The sequence below is a fragment of the Cannabis sativa genome, chromosome X (genome assembly GCF_029168945.1).
Source record: "Cannabis sativa cultivar Pink pepper isolate KNU-18-1 chromosome X, ASM2916894v1, whole genome shotgun sequence".
In the NCBI taxonomy this organism is placed as follows: domain Eukaryota; kingdom Viridiplantae; phylum Streptophyta; class Magnoliopsida; order Rosales; family Cannabaceae; genus Cannabis; species Cannabis sativa.
This window is the reverse complement of record NC_083610.1, coordinates 57842598-57859560: the sequence shown is the minus strand read 5'-3', so window position 1 is coordinate 57859560 and position 16963 is coordinate 57842598. Positions and strand designations below refer to the sequence as shown.

The 16963-nt window shown below is 38.0% G+C and overlaps 1 protein-coding gene and 1 non-coding gene across 2 annotated transcripts; one reads left to right on the top strand and one right to left on the bottom strand.

The window, feature by feature from the left end:
- Positions 1–7629: 7629 nt before the first annotated feature.
- LOC115703333 (small nucleolar RNA R71) lies at positions 7630–7735 on the bottom strand. The gene has a single exon (XR_004009106.2). It is a non-coding gene; the product is annotated as a small nucleolar RNA R71 (small nucleolar RNA).
- A 4001-nt stretch (positions 7736–11736) lies between these two features.
- On the top strand, positions 11737–12319 carry LOC133032295 (uncharacterized). The gene is made up of 2 exons (XM_061106185.1): positions 11737–11912; positions 12016–12319. The coding sequence occupies exons 1-2, from the start codon at positions 11737–11739 to the stop codon at positions 12317–12319; spliced, it is 480 nt and encodes a 159-aa protein (XP_060962168.1).
- The last annotated feature ends 4644 nt before the right edge of the window (positions 12320–16963 follow it).

Below are 16963 nucleotides of genomic sequence, written 5' to 3'. Positions count from 1 at the left end.
GATCATAAAACTTGAAACCCCTAGATCGTTCAGTATATCCAATAAAGTAGCTGCTCACAGTTTTAGGTTCCAGCTTCTTTTCATTTGGCCTATAAGGCCTAGCCTCAGCTGGACATCCCCAAACATGAAAGTGCTTAAGACTGGGCTTTCGCCCTGTCCAAAGCTCATAAGGTGTTTTTGCAGCTGCTTTGGTTGGTACCCTATTCAAAATGTAGGCTGCTGTCTTAAGTGCCTCTCCCCAGAGTGATTCTGGTAAGGTTGAATGACTGATCATACTCCTTACCATATCTTTAAGAGTACGGTTTCGTCATTCAGCAACACCATTCATGCCAGGAGATCCTGGCATAGTGTACTGTGGGACAATTCCACACTCCTCTAAATATTTGGCAAAAGGTCCTGGACGTTGTTCACCTGATCCGTCATATCTGCCATAGTACTCACCACCACGGTCAGACCTGACTTGCTTTATTCTTTTGCTAAGTTGATTCTCAACTTCAACCTTAAAAGATTTGAACACGTCCAACACTTGAGACTTTTCATGAAGTAGAAATAGGTACGCATATCTTGAGTAATCATCTATGAATGATACAAAATATCGTTGACCATTCCATGAAGGTGTAGGAAATGGCCCACATATATCCGTATGTATCAACTCTAAGACATCTATAACTCTTTTCGCACCCAATTTCTTTGTTTTGGTCTGTTTGCCTTTGATGCATTCAATGCAAACATCAAAGTCTGAAAAATCAATTGAATCTAAAATTCCATCAGACACAAGTCGTTCAACTCTATTTCTAGATATGTGACCTAACCGTTTGTGCCATAAGGAACTTGATTTTTCATTATCCATTTTACGCTTAGTACCACGTGATTCAACATTCAAGGTTTCATTATAAGAAGCAACAGTGTCAAGCAAATATAAGTTGTCATAAACCATAAGTGAACCAGTTCCAACAGTATTTGAATTAATAGATAAACTAAAGCAATTATTTCCAAATGAACAACAATAACCCAATTTGTCCAAACAAGAAACAGAAACAAAATTCCGTCTAAAAGACGGTACAACAAAAGTATCTATTAAGTCCAAATAGTAACCAGTACTTAACAACAACCTAAAATGCCATATTGCTTCCACATTTACCGACTTGCCATCTCCCACATAAATGCTTCTTTCAGCATCATTTGGCTTTCGGTAACTCAAGCAACCCTGCATAGAAACACTGATGTTAGTAGTAGCACCAGAATCTAACCACCAAGTGTTTCTTGGTACTGAAGCTAAATTTACCTCAGAACAGACCAAAGTAAGAAATGTACCTTTCTTTGCTCGCCATGCAATATACTTAGCACATTCCTTCTTCATGTGTCCTTTCATGTTGCAAAAGAAACAACCATCATCACTGTTGGTTTGAGTTTGTTTCTTATGTGCAGGACCTTTATCCTTAGCAGCCTCATTCTTTCTTTTCTTGCCCTTATCTTTAGAGGTGCTTGCCAAATGAGCACTTTCAGTCTTCTCTTGCTTCAATCTTTCTTCCTCTTGAACACAAAATGAAATGAGCTCATTAAGAGTCCATTTCTCCCTTTGGCAGTTGTAACTGACTTTAAATTGACTGAATTGTGGAGGAAGAGAGATAAGCACTAAATGCACAAGCAAGTCATCCGAAAGCTCAAGCTTTAGTGCCTTCAACTTTGAAGCAAGGTGAGACATTTCCATAATGTACTCCCTTATGTTTTCCTTGCCCTTAAACTTCATGGAAATAAGTTTCTTTAAAAGAGTACTTGTTTCCGCCTTATCGCTTTTTGCAAAGCGCTTCTCAATTTCAGCAAGGAAAGTTGTGGCATCGGTGACCTCCTCGGACACCGCACCCCTAAAAGCCTCAGGTATGCCGCGCTTAATGATCATAAGACTCATGCGGTTTGAACGGTCCCACTTCTCATAAATCCTCCTTTGCTCGGAGGTACTGGTATCCGTAAGAGAAGCAGGACGATCCATCCTTAATGCAAGGTCAAGATCCATGCAGCCAAGAACAATAAAAATGTTCTCCTTCCAGTCCTTAAAGTTATTACCATTAAGGACCGGTACCGAATTAATGTTAGCAGATACACTAGCAACAGCTGAAAAGAACAATACAATTACATAAATAACATGCTCATATAAGAATCCAAATAAAACAATAAATTCAAATATTGGTTAATCCCATCTCAAGATACCAAACACAACATTAATATTAAGTCTTTGGACAGTAATATTAATTGTAAGCGGTACTCTTGTTATAGTGATCAAATATTGACAATAAATTATGTCAAACAATATGCAATCTTTGGACTAACATATTATTCACACAAAATACCTTATAATTGTCACACATTTATCACCACAAACATGCATGAAATTCATCCAAATATTAACTCACCTTTGGGTTAATTAATAAATTTATGAATTACATACACACAATTATCATAATATTTTTATTAAATTAATTTACACAAAAGAGATCACTTTAGTGATATTTTGTTTCAATTAATTTAACTAAAATATTATATATCCTTAATAAATTTTTAAACCAAAATTTGAATTAATTGTTACTGTATTATTATTATAATTAAAATTATTATTTATTTTAATAAAATAATAATATTAATAAATAATAATAATAATAATAATAATAATAATAATAAAGCAAAAGAAAGGAAATGCATCACATGCATTCTCTCTCGCAGGAAGAGAACAAACACAAAACTGTAGCATTAATATCAAATGCATCACATGCGCATAGAATGCACACACAGTATATATATATAATTCTTTATATTGGCTTAAACAAAACCAAAACTATCACCAAGCATATAAAAAGTCAATCGCATATCAATTATATGCCTCATGTCAATCGCACTAAATGCATTTAAATTTCTGCAGTTTCCTTTCAGTCGCATTAAAACTTCAATCGTAATACATATATATAAATTAACTTAATCGCATATATATCTTTACAGAGAAGAATAATCAAATATTCCAAATACAGAAACTAAGAAAATATATACATGTATATGGCATGATTAACCAAATATTCCAAATACAGAAAAGAATACTATCATAAATTCTCAAGAACTAATTTAGGGTGCTCTTGATACCACATGTTAGGAATACTGTAAAACTTAATATAGCCCTAATTAATTCATGAGAATTAAACAATAAGATTAAAGAATAGCGGAAGCGTACCGGAGTCCATAGAATCGACCTTTAAATGATCTTTATTGGTATGATCTTCCAATTTGCATCAAAACCTTTCTCTGTAAACTTTTGCTCTTGGTGATGGGGATACCAGAGTGAAAAGATACGATGCAAATGGGGACCATTACCCGTTATATTACCAACAGACAAACCTGTTGGCAATATTTTTGACTATTTCTATTTGGCCCCTCATCAATATAGAAATTGTCTAATTGGTATCCACATATTAAAATCATGACAATCATGCCCTTAAGTCATAAACTTTATTCCAAAATAGACCACATAAATTTGACTTATTTATTTGATGACCCAACACACATTTTATATATACAATTGTGACCCCAATAAATTCTAACATAATTAACACTCATCTTCAAAAGATTGTCATTAAGTTCCAAATGTATATTCTTGGACTTGAGATTAACACTCAGACTCATATTTATCTTATCCTGAACAGTTTGACTCATGATTTCTATTAATACAAAGAAGAGAACAATTTTGGATATTCTTCTTCAAGAGGTACAAGACTATCAAGATTTGCTTGAAGGTCATCATAATCCTCCAGTGATTATTGCTGGTGCAAATATTGAAAATTCTATTGTCCTTAATGACAATGGTGAACATAACGCTGATGATTTAGTTGCTAATAAGAATAATAATTTGAATATTTCTGAGGATGATGATAAATCTCCTAATAATAGTAATACTACTGCAGCTAGTCTTGCTGCTTCCTCACACTACAAGAGTAAAGATTATGTTAGTATAAGCAAAGCAGTAACATAACAATTAAATTTTGGGGTGTCCCTCATAAAATTCCAAGAAACTAATGCACATGTTTTTACTATAAAGGAAAGGGACACATCAAAAGAAAGTGTCCTAAGTTTTTGGCCCATAAGAACAAATGTAAGGTTTCATAATCTTTTATTTTAGAAGCATGTGTTTTGAGCAGTAAATATAAATACGACACGTGTATAGGAATTTGACAATAAATAAGCTTGCATATTAAAAAATTGATGTACTATTTAATGCATCTCAGGAAGTACTAATATAATTTAGAATTTAGGTCTTACCTTTTAAAATAAGATTAAGTCAAAAATATTGATTGAAATGAGCAAGACAAGAGGCCTATACCTTCTCGGGAAAAATTGAGCCTAAAGTATCAACACAAACTCGTATCATTATAATATGAACGTAGCAAGAAGAAGAAAGCTAAGCAAGTGGTAGGATTTAGTGCTTTAATCACAAGAAGCACAAGAGATACAATTTGAAAAAACTTACTTGCAAAGATTGTACAAAACTGATCAAAAACCTCATTTAAAGCAAACTCTACAGATATAATTTTTAACGAACCAATCTTTTTGTACAAAGCATTTGCGCGAAATACGCTAACTCATCTGTGTTATTTGCGAGGAGTACAAATATTGAACAAAAGGATGGGCCAATAAATAACCATTCAAGATAAGATCAAATATAGTGGTTATTAAATGTATCATTTAAATTTAGGCAGTTATTCATTATATTCCCACATGTAAGAACTATATGAAATGTAGAGAATGACCATGTTTCATAAGAAAAATTGTCATTTAGATAAGATCACAAGAAAATAACTATCATATCTAATCCCTATAAATAGTGGTAGAAATCATTGTAGAAGGATGGTCAATAATTCAAATACTTAGAGAATTCTATCCAATCTTATATCCTGTAAATAGTAACTCAGAAAATAAAAGTGATTCGTAGAGTATGTAGAATTTTAACTATAAAACTATGTTAAAGATTCTTTGTCTATATCTAATATTCGTTAAGTTTCATTCAATACCTCAATGTTGATTAATTAGCATAAGTCTTCATTTAATGTTGACGAATTTCTGAGTTAATAGTTTGCATTTAATATTTATTAAGTTTCATTTAATACCTCAATGCTAATTAATTGTCAAAAGGTTTCACTTTTAATGTTAACGAATTTCTAAATTAACAATTTAGTGCTTTCATTGAGAGCCTCTTGAAAATTAACCTGTAGAAAACACATCTCCTCCGAATATTGCTAATACTTTCCCGCCATGGAAAATACTTCCCAAAATGACAATGATGAACAAGAAGAGACGGTGCACTGCCCTGGAAAAGAGCCTCAGGGGGCTCACCCTCCAAAGGGCCAGAATGTTGGAAAAGGTCCAATTGAATGGGGTTTCGAAATGAACAAAAATGAAGAACAAATTCCAGAAAGGGGAAATCGTGGAGCCTATGACCCCACTCATTATGTTCCTCTGGTAGAACTGGATAATCCACATCTTCAGTAAAGATTAGCCAACTCAAACCGAAGGAATGCAGAATTGGAAAGCGAGGTTGTAAAAGGCAGGGCGACTGGAGATGATGTACCCCTAACACAAATTGATCCGCCTATAAGGCATTGACGAGGGAGGCCTCATGGGTCTAGGACTAAGAGGAATGCAAATGCCCCTGTTGTTAGGTTATAATTAACCTATATTTCGGGTCTTTAAAGTTAGCATTATCTCGTCTATTGGTGTCTTTTGGAGCAGTTTTACGCTTGATTTTCATTATTTCAGGTTCCCGGGGTATTACAGTTCGAATTCAGTCAAATGGCGAAAAACTGGGACAAACTTGAAAAAATTGGAAAATTTGGTTCCAGAAGCATCAGTAGTCGCGACCTCCAAAGAGCCAGGTCGCGACCCTTTTTCTTGGTCGCGACCCTGGTCGCGACTTCGTAAGTTAGGCAGAAACTCGGTTTTTCGAGTTTTGCCTGTAGTCGCGACCAGCTTAAATGCTAGTCGCGACTAGGTACGGAAATCGCAGATTTGACCTAATTTTGATTTTTCACTCAATTGGAGGCTCACCACTCATCCCTATATAAGGAATACGACATTGAAGTGGAGAGGAAGCAAAAACAGACCTAATAGTGGAGGCAAAGTGGAGAGGAAGCTATCTTGAAGACCCGGAGCGATACCACCTTCTAGTTTCTTTCTTTTACCCTTTTTATTCATCTTTATGTTTGTTTTTATTTCTGAATTAATCATGGATGTTTTTAGAATGATTATGAACTAAATTTCCCAATAAGGGAGGATGATGATTGTTGTTTAAGTTTATGCCTAGTTAATAAATAATTGCCATTCCTTCATCTTATGTGTGAATACTATCTTTATTTGTGTTTAATTTCATGTGCAAGCTTGATCACCTTTTACATGTTCTATGATCCTAATTCGAAATCTGAAAAGTGAGAATTAGGAATGCTAAAATTTGGATAGTCTAGGTTTTGATGTAAAACGAAAGTATTTACATAGCCTTAGTGACTAATAGATTATTGCTTAATGCTGATTTTGTGTTGATCTAATTAAGAAGTTAATTAGAGAACATATTATTTAGAACCTAAAAGATCTGAAAAGAGTTAGGTTAATTTATAATCGGTCTTTCACATTGAGATAAGGATAGCAATTAGGCATTGACATAGGTAGCTTATCAACAGGATTCACCTCCCTAATCTCTCATCTTGATTAATCTTCGTTTATTTTCTCTTTAATTTCTGAGTTATTTACTTTTAAATTGCAAACGTATTATTTTACCAAATAGAATCATAAGTATAGTTTAGTAGTACTTAATCCAATTCCCTGTGGTTCGACCTCACTTGCGTGAGATACTACTTGATACGTACACTTGCGTAATAAACAGAATTTTCGTAACAAGTTTTTGGCGCGTTCTTGAAGTGTTGTTTAAAGATTGATATTACACAAAATTATACTAACTTCTACTTTTGTATATTTTCTCTTGCTGATTTTTCTAACCTTTTTCTTGCAATATTTTCTTGATCTATTTCAGGAATCATAAGTGTATGCGCCGTCAAGGACAAGCAGTGATATTACCAGTTGATCCCGAAATCGAGAAAACTTGTAGGAGAAACCGAAAGAACAAGAGGCAAGAGGGAGTTTCAGCAACTGCTGAAACTTCAAACATCATGGCTGCCAATGCTGCAAACAATGGAGGCAATAACGGTAACAATGGTGGCGCAGTAGAAGATCAAGCTAATGGCCGTAGCTTGAGAGATTACATTCTCCCTACTCTGACGGGAGTGCAGTCATGTATCAGGCCATCGGCAGTGGATGCAAACAACTTTGAGATCAAACCTGCCATACTTCAGATGGTGCGATCTTCGATTCGGTTTGGTGGCCTCCCTCCGAAGATCCTAATCTGCATCTCTCTAACTTCATGGAACTGTGTGAAACCTTTAAAGTTAATGGAGTTAGTGATGATGCTATTCGACTGAGACTGTTCCCATTCTCTCTTAGAGAGCGAGCCAAGAGTTGGCTAAACTCCTTGCCACCCAACTCTATCGCCACTTGGAATGATCGCGCGAAATTCTTGTCAAAGTTTTTCCTCCGGCCAAGGTACGCAAAGTGAGAGGAGAAATTAATAACTTACGCCAACAAGATAATGAATCTCTCCATGAGGCTTGGGAGAGGTTTAAAGATACGATCGAAAGTGCCCTCACCATGGTATAGAGAAGTGGATCTTTGGTCCACAACTTCTACAATGGGTTGGTAGGAAATACAAGAACTTTAATAGATCTTTGCAGGTTGGAGGAGCCTTTATGAGGAAGAGTGCTAATGAGGCTTATGATCTATTGGAGGAGATGGCTCTAAACAATCAACAGTGGCCAACTGAGAGGAGTCAATTAAAGAAGGTAGCTGGTGTGTTAGAGGTCGATGCCATCACCAAGTTGACAGCACAGGTTGAGGCATTGACAAAGATAATTGCAGGGCAAGCTAAAGAAGCCCAAGTTGTGTGTGAGTTATGTGGGGGAAGCCATCACTTTTCAGAATGCCAAGCTGATGTGGATGATTTGCCAATGGATGAAGCTAAAGCCATTGGAAACTATTCACAGAACAACAACAACAACTATGGGTTCAACCGGGGTAATAGCAGAAGAAACGGTGGGTTCGCATCGACGCGAAATCGAACCGAGAATCGAGAATCAACGGTTTAATCGGCAACAAACCTGCGGTGGAAATTCTAGTTTGCGGAACGATTCTTGCTTCAATTCATGAGGCGAAACTAGATCTTCAATCAAAGACACAGACACGGATGAGATGGGCTAACTAGCAAGTAGCAACTCAAGTAGCAACCGTCCTCGAGGGAATTTGCCTAGCACAGGCGAAGTAAACCCCAAGGAAGCCGCATGAGGCAATTACCACGAGAAGCGGTAAAAATTATGATGGTCCTGAAATGCCACAACTAGTGAATGGAGAAAAGGAGAATGAAGAGCAACCGATGTCGACCCCAACACCCACTCCAACGAAGGCTACTGATAGTCAACCACAGCCACAGCAGTCTCCATCAACTAATATAGATCACCATGTAAAAATACCATACCCTCAAAGGCTTAGAAAGTCAAGCTTGGACAAGCAGTTCACCAAATTCCTGGAAGTGTTCAAAAGACTTCACATTAACATTCCCTTCTTTGAAGCTTTAGAGCGAGATGCCAAGTTATGTGAAGTTTATGAAGGAAATCTGTCAAAGAAGAGAAAGATGGAGGACTATGAGACGGTTGCTCTGGCGAAGAGTGCGGCGCCATCCTACGAGAAGAAACTCCCTCCTAAACTCGAGAGATCCGGGGAGTTTCACTATTCCTTGTACTATAGGAAAAATTGAGGGAATAAATGCACTTTGTGACTTGGGAGCTAGCATTAACTTGATGCCTCTATCGGTGTTTAAAAGGGCGCAGTTGGGTGAAGCAAAGCCAACAACGGTAACTCTCCAATTGGCGGACCGATCACTAGCCCATCCTAGAGGAGTCATTGAGGATGTGTTAGTTAAGGTTGATAAGTTCATCTTTCCGAGTGATTTCATCGTTTTGGATATGGAAGAAGATAGCAATGTCCCCGATTATTCTTGGGAGACCATTCTTGGCAAGCGCGGCCAAGCCTTAATCGATGTTCGAAGGGTGAATTAAAGTGAGAGTCCAAGGAGAAGAAGTGGTCTTTAATGTGCTAAAGGCTATGACGTACCCAAAGGCAAGTGATAAGCTGCTTCTTTATTGATTTGATTGATGAAATGGTGAGTGAGAAAAAGTTTAGATGATCCTCTTGAACTAAGTCTAGCGAAGATGAATTGACGGAGCAAGAAGGACAAGAGGTCATGGGGTATGTGAAGTGGCTTGATTCCTATGGGCCTTTGAACAGAAGATACTTTGAGGAATTGGGAGCGGTTCCAAGAGAGCTGAAGCCATCTGCGAAAAGCCCCCGAACTTGAATTGAAGGTGCTTCCTAGTCACTTGAGGTATGAGTTTTGGGTCAAGATAAAAAGGCTGCCGATTATTGTTTCGACTTCTCTCTACGATGTGGAAGCCCGATAGACTTTTGAGGGTACTTCGAGCTCATAACAAGACCATCGCTTGGACAGGAGATGTTAAAGGAATCGGTCCTTCAACGGTGATACATCGAATTCTCATGGAAGACAACGTCAAACCAACTATTGATGCTCAAAGAAGACTCAATCCACCCATGAAAGAAGTAGTCGAAAAGAAGTAGTTAAGTGGTTGGATGCGGAGTTGCTTATCCTATTTCCGATAGTAAGTGGAGTTAGCCGGGGTGCAAGTGGTCTGAAGAAAGGTGGAATGACGGTGATCAAGAATGAAAAGAATGAGTTGATTCCTACAAGAACGATCAGGTTGGAGGATGCTGCATCGATTATAGGAAACTCGATAAAGCAACAAGAAAAGATCACTTCCCTTTGCCCTTCATTGATCAAATGCTAGAGAGATTAGCGGGGCAAGAATATTCTTGTTTTCTTGATGGATACTCTGGATACCACCCAGGATAGCTATAGCACACGAAGATCGGGGAGAAGACTACTTTCACATGTCCCTATGGTACCTTTGCTTTCGGAAGAATGCCCTTCGGCTTGTGCAACGCCACTTTGCCACTTTTCAAAGGTGTATGATGGCTATCTTTTCGGATTTGATTGAATCTTGTATTGAAATTTTTATGGATGATTTCTCGGTGTTTGGTTCTTCCTTTGATCATTGTTTGGAAAACACGGAAAAAGTACTAACAAGGTGCGAAGTCTAGCTTGGTGTTAAGCGGGAGAAGTGTCACTTTATGGTAACGAAGGAATTGTTCTTGGGCACAAAATTTCAAAAGCGGGAATTGAGGTGGATAAGGCAAAGGTCTCGACAATAGAAAATTTGCCACCTCCAGGTTTACGCAGCAAAAGGAGTGAGGAGTTTCTGGGACATGCTGGCTTCTACATGAGATTTATCAAGGACTTCTCTAAAATCTCAAAACCTTTATCGAGCTTACTTGTAAATGGAGTTCCATTTGAGTTCGGAGAAGATTGTTTAAAAGCTTTCAAGATTTTAAAGGAGAAATTGATTACGGCACCGATAGATAGTAACTTCACCAAATTGGGAGCTAGTTTGAGTTGATGTGTGATGCTAGTGACTATGCCATTGGAGCGGTTACGGGTCAAAGAGTTGACGAGTATTCCACACAATCTACTATGCTAGTAGAACTGCGAATGATGCTCAATTAAACTACGCCACTTTACGGAGAGAAAGAAATGCGGCAATAGTGTTTGCTTGTGACAAATTTCGACCCTACCCTAATTGGAAATAAGGTAATTGTTTACACGGATCATTCGGCAATCAAATACCTTATGACCAAGAAGGATGCAAAACCAAGGCCGATTCGGTGGGTACTCTTACTTCAAGAGTTCGACTTAGAGATAAAAGATAAAAAGGGCACGAGAACACAGTAGCAGACCATTTGTCAAGATTAGAGGCAAGAGAGTCGGAATACAAAGGAGGTACAAATAAATGAACAATTTCACGATGAACAACTCTTTAGTGTGAGGGAAAACACGATGGTACCTTGGTACGGCGACTATGTTAATTTCTTGGGCAAAAATAACTCCACCCGAGCTTTCACGTCAACGATTGAAGAAATTCTTTTACGAGGTGAAACATTACTATTGGGAAGAACCAATCCTCTACAAGCAACTGCGATCGGATCATAAGGAGATGTGTTCTGAAGAGGAGATGTATTCTATCCTAAATCATTGTCATGCTTTACCATGTGGGGGACATTTTAGTGGAAATTGAACAAGCGCAAAGGTGTTGCAAAGTGGATTCTTTTGGCCAACGCTATTCAAGGATGCTACTACTTTTGTAAAGGCATGTGATCGTTGTCAACGAACAGGTAATATCTCAAGAAGAAACGAGATGCCTTTAACAGGAATTTTAGAAGTTGAATTATTTGATGTATGGGGAATAGACTTTATGGGTCCTTTTCCTTCATCCTTTAGCAATCAGTACATTCTTTTGGCTGTTGATTATGTGTCTAAATGGGTCGAAGCTTCAGCTACACCTCAAAATGATGGAAAGACGAGTTCTCGCTTCTTACAAAAGAACATTTTTACTCGGTTTGGTACTCCTCGAGCAATAGTAAGCGATGAAGGGAGCCACTTCGTAACAAGCGGTTTGAAGCACTCCTCTCGAAGATATGGTGTTCGACATCGAGCTGCTTTACCATACCATCCCCAAAGTAATGGCCAAGCTGAAATCTCTAGCAGAGATTAAGATGATTACGGAGAAACGATTGCAAAGATCAAGGAAAGATTGGTCAAGGAAGTTGGATGACGCCTTGTGGGCATACGAACGGCTTTCAAAACAGGATTGGCATGTCCCCATATCGGTTGGTGTTTGGAAAGGCTTGTCATTCTAGGTGGAGTTAGAGCATAGAGCTTTTGGGCCATGAAGACTCTTAACATGGAACTAAAAGGCTGCGAGAAGAAAAAGGCATTGTTACGAATTTGAATGAGCTAGATGAGTTTAGGAATGAAGCCTATGAAAACGCGAAGATATACAAGGAGAGAACTAAAAAGTGGCACGATCAAGGTCTAATACGGAAAGAGTTTCAACCAGGACAGCAAGTTTTACTCTTCAATTCAAGGCTGAAACTGTTTCCTGGAAAGCTGAAATCAAGATGGTCGGGACCATTCACGGTGGTCAAGGTGTTTCCTTATGGAGCGGTGGAGTTAAAAGGTGAAAGTCCAACAACTTTCAAAGTCAATGGACAAGGTTAAAGCTGCTTGGGAGGTCGGTTTGACCAAGCCAAGTCGCCATGATCCTGGCGCCACTTTGAAGTGCGAGGCTCGGCGTCTAGGCGCAACGACGATAAACACGGCGCTTCGGGAGGCAGCCCAAGTATTATTTTGTTTTGATTATTTTGTTAGTATTTTCAATTTTTAGTTTAGTACCAGACATTATTTCTTTTTAATTGAATCGTGAAAAGCGTGAAAAAAAATATATTTTTTCGACCTGAAGCCCAGAAGTCGCGACTAGCATTAAGCCTAGTCGCGACCTATTTCTCAAGTCGCGACCTCAGTCGCGACGCGATTTCCGGAGAAAGGCACTGAATTTTCCTCGTTAGCTAGTCGCGACTAGCCTTTGGCCAATCGCGACTTGGCGACCAAAAATTCTATAAATTCACACTTTCCCCCTCATTGACCTACCTGACCAAATTCAAATTTCAAATTCTCTCGCCATTGAGCCCTACCCTATTTTCATCTCAAAAATTCAATTTTTCATCTCCAATCTTCAATCTTATCATCTTTTCTCAAATCCCTTAAATCCAATCTAATCAAAAACCCAATTTCACTCAACAATCTACACATATCATCAAAACCCACACCAAAGAATACCCAAATCCAAAAAAAAAATCACCATTGTTGTCACCCTCAACCTCAAGCTTTCAAGAACATTCAACAATGGAGGTGGAGTAAAGCGTTTTAGGGTTTGTAAGTATCACTTTCTTCATTCTTTCAAGAATTTGATTAATTATTTTCAGATTTTGAGTGATATAATTGTGTGTGGTGTAAAAATATTGATGATAGTGAGTTTATTATTATTGTATTGTGGTATTGAGTGGTTAGGAACATTGATTGAGTGAATTTTTTATTTTTGGGATAGAGGAAATTTAAGGGGAGGTGCTGCCCAATTTTTCTTAGAAAAAAAAAAAAAAAGGTTACAGAAAAAAAAAGAAAAAAAAAGTAATTTCGAAAAAAAAAAAAATTCTGAAAAAAAAGAGAAAAAATGGCACCAAAGAGGACTAGGAATGTTGAGGAAGGTTCGTCTTCGAACCCACCACCAACGGGTTTTGATAGAACCCGCTTTGGTAGTATCGAGGCTCACAATCGCTTCGTAAGGTTGAAGAATAGAGCCTATATTGAAGATAGGGGTATTGAATTCCCGGAAAATCCATTGAGGCGCCAACCTCGGTTTGAGACGATCAGAGCGCAAATTGAAAGAATGAAGTGGGGAAGTTTTGTGGATACTCGGGGTCAGGCTAATGTTACTATGGCCTGTGAATTCCTTGCGAATTGGCCCGACCGCCGAAATGGGGAAGTGAAGGTTCGTGGAAAGAAAGTTCCCGCCACTGCTGACGCATTCAATGTGATGTTCTCTGTCCCAGATTACACTAGGGAGGAACAACGCCTCCGAATTATTGAGGAGGAAGAGCAATTTGATATGGTGGATGTCGCGGAGACAGTGGGATTTCCTGGGTTGAGGTTCCATGACAATGATGGTACCGAGGGGTCGCCCAATATTCTATACCGGTGTGAGCTCAACCTGGTGGCAAAAACATGGCTGTACTTTGTGAGTGCTCGGTTAGTGCCCAACAAGCATTTTTTCGATGTCCAAATGGATCGCCTTAAATATGTGTACGCCATTATGAAAGGGTACAACATTAACATTGGACAAGTCATAAGGCAGAGCATTGACCAAATCGTGCAAGGAGCCACGGGAGGTGGTTTCGGTTTGGCAGGGGTTATCACAGAACTCTGCGGGGCATATGAAGTTCCCCAGTTAGAGTTTGACAACACGGTGTTGCCACTTCGTAAGATGGACATCGCCTTTGTCAACGAAGTGAAAGAGCCACACCCACATGGGCAGCCACCACGATGCACGCAAGGGCGCGGGCGGCAACGTGAGCCTAGTGTTGAGGAAGAAGAAGAGGAGCAAACACTTCAATTGCCTGGGCCCATCGATCCTACAACACTGATACACTCATGCACGGTGAGTTACATAATTCGACGAGAACAACCACATGCAACAATACATGGTGCGAGAGGAGTATCTATGATGAGGGACAAGTTCGGCAACTCAACTCTCTCATCAACGCAGAATGAACATTGGGATTGATGACCGAACTACTTGGCACAACCTCCTCGGTTCTATCCACATGACCGACGCCACCACCGACCCTTTACGAAAGGGTCTCGGAGTAAGTTTCTTCTCTGCATTTCTTTTGTATACATTGGGGACAATGTAATATTTAGTTTGGGGGGAGAGGCTTAAGAAAAAAATTTTAAATTCTGCACTTTAATTTCTGCATTTTAATTTTCTGTTTTAGTTTTTTTTGTTTTAGTTAAGGAATGGCGATAAGCTTGATGATAGTTGTATACTGCTGATTAGTGTGATGTGATCGAAGCTTGTAAAATAAGCATGTGCTTGATTTTGTTAACTCTTTGGATTAGTTTGGATGCTTAGAAACACATGTTTTTACGTAAATACTCAAGTTGTGAAAATTGTTATAACTGTTTTACTATGGTTTGTGGTAAGATTGACAGGATAGCTTAGAACTTGCATGTTTATTCTTTTGAGGCGAAATCCTTGATAGTGTTCAATTGGAATATGACTTAGGCATTTGTTGGATAGTTTGAGCCTTTCAAGCCTACCATAATGTATATCCCTAGTTACCCTTTTGAGCCTTAACCTGTTGTGTTTTCACCTTTGATTTGAAATGTTGCAACCACACTATTAATTTTTATTCTCACCATGATTATCCATGATATCATAAGCTATATGATTAGTTTGGGGGATTAGAAACATTTAGTGTGACGAAATAGTGAGAGGGAAAACAAAATTTGTAAGATTGAGAAGAAAAGGAAAAAAATTGTGTAATTCAATGTCCTTTGAAAAAAAAAGAAAAAAAAAACAAAGGAAAAAAAATAAAGTATATGATTTCAGTGATGTTGGAAAATAGTAAATATATCTTCTCTCAATCTTGGTAAATGTGGGAACACTATGGGGTATTGAGAAAGAAAAGTAAGAAGCTTGTGGGTTCTGTTTGTGCGCTTATGATATTTTGAGCCAAAATTGTTTTTTGCCTATCCTTTGAATATCGAGAGCCATATTACCTAAACCTTGAAAAGACCTAATGATTCCAAAGAATACTGTCAACATTAGTGGAGAAAGGTAAACATGCAAGCTTATGAGTTATCGGGTTGTGGAACTAATGGAAAGAATAAAACTTTTATAACGATGTTTCATATTTGAGTAGATTGTTGCAGTTGCACATAGTGTTGTTAATTGAGCATCCGAGTTAATTGTTAGAGTTAGTAGGATCAAAATTCTAGTCTATGCAAGGAAGAAAACAGAGCATGAGTCAGCAGTGTAGTGATTATCTGATAGCGTAGTTAGTTTTCTTACTCGGGGGCGAGTAAGAATCTAGTTTGGGGGATTTTGTTAGGTTATAATTAACCTATATTTCGGGTCTTTAAAGTTAGCATTATCTCGTCTATTGGTGTCTTTTGGAGCAGTTTTACGCTTGATTTTCATTATTTCAGGTTCCCGGGGTATTACAGTTCGAATTCAGTCAAATGGCGAAAAACTGGGACAAACTTGGAAAAAATTGGAAAATTCAGTTCCAGAAGCATCAGTAGTCGCGACCTCCAGAACCGGTCGCGACCCTTTCTGGTCGCGACCCTGGTCGCGACTTCGTAAGTTAGGCAGAAACTCGGTTTTCGAGGTTTTGCACGTAGTCGCGACCGACTTAAATGCTAGTCGCGACTAGGTACGGAAATCACAGATTTGACCTAATTTTGATTTTTCACTCAATTGGAGGCTCACCACTCATCCCTATATAAGGAATACGACATTGAAGTGGAGAGGAAGCAAAAACAGACCTAATAGTGGAGGCAAAGTGGAGAGGAAGCTATCTTGAAGACCCGGAGCGATACCACCTTCTAGTTTCTTTCTTTTACCCTTTTTATTCATCTTTATGTTTGTTTTTATTTCTGAATTAATCATGGATGTTTTTAGAATGATTATGAACTAAATTTCCCAATAAGGGAGGATGATGATTGTTGTTTAAGTTTATGCCTAGTTAATAAATAATTGCCATTCCTTCATCTTATGTGTGAATACTATCTTTATTTGTGTTTAATTTCATGTGCAAGCTTGATCACCTTTTACATGTTCTATGATCCTAATTCGAAATCTGAAAAGTGAGAATTAGGAATGCTAAAATTTGGATAGTCTAGGTTTTGATGTAAAACGAAAGTATTTACATAGCCTTAGTGACTAATAGATTATTGCTTAATGCTGATTTTGTGTTGATCTAATTAAGAAGTTAATTAGAGAACATATTATTTAGAACCTAAAAGATGCGAAAGAGTTAGGTTAATTTATAATCTGTCTTTCACATTGAGATAAGGATAGCAATTAGGCATTGACATAGGTAGCTTATCAACAGGATTCACCTCCCTAATCTCTCATCTTGATTAATCTTCGTTTATTTTCTCTTTAATTTCTGAGTTATTTACTTTTAAATTGCAAACGTATTATTTTACCAAATAGAATCATAAGTATAGTTTAGTAGTACTTAATCCAATTCCCTGTGGTTCGACCTCACTTGCGTGAGATACTACTTGATACGTACACTT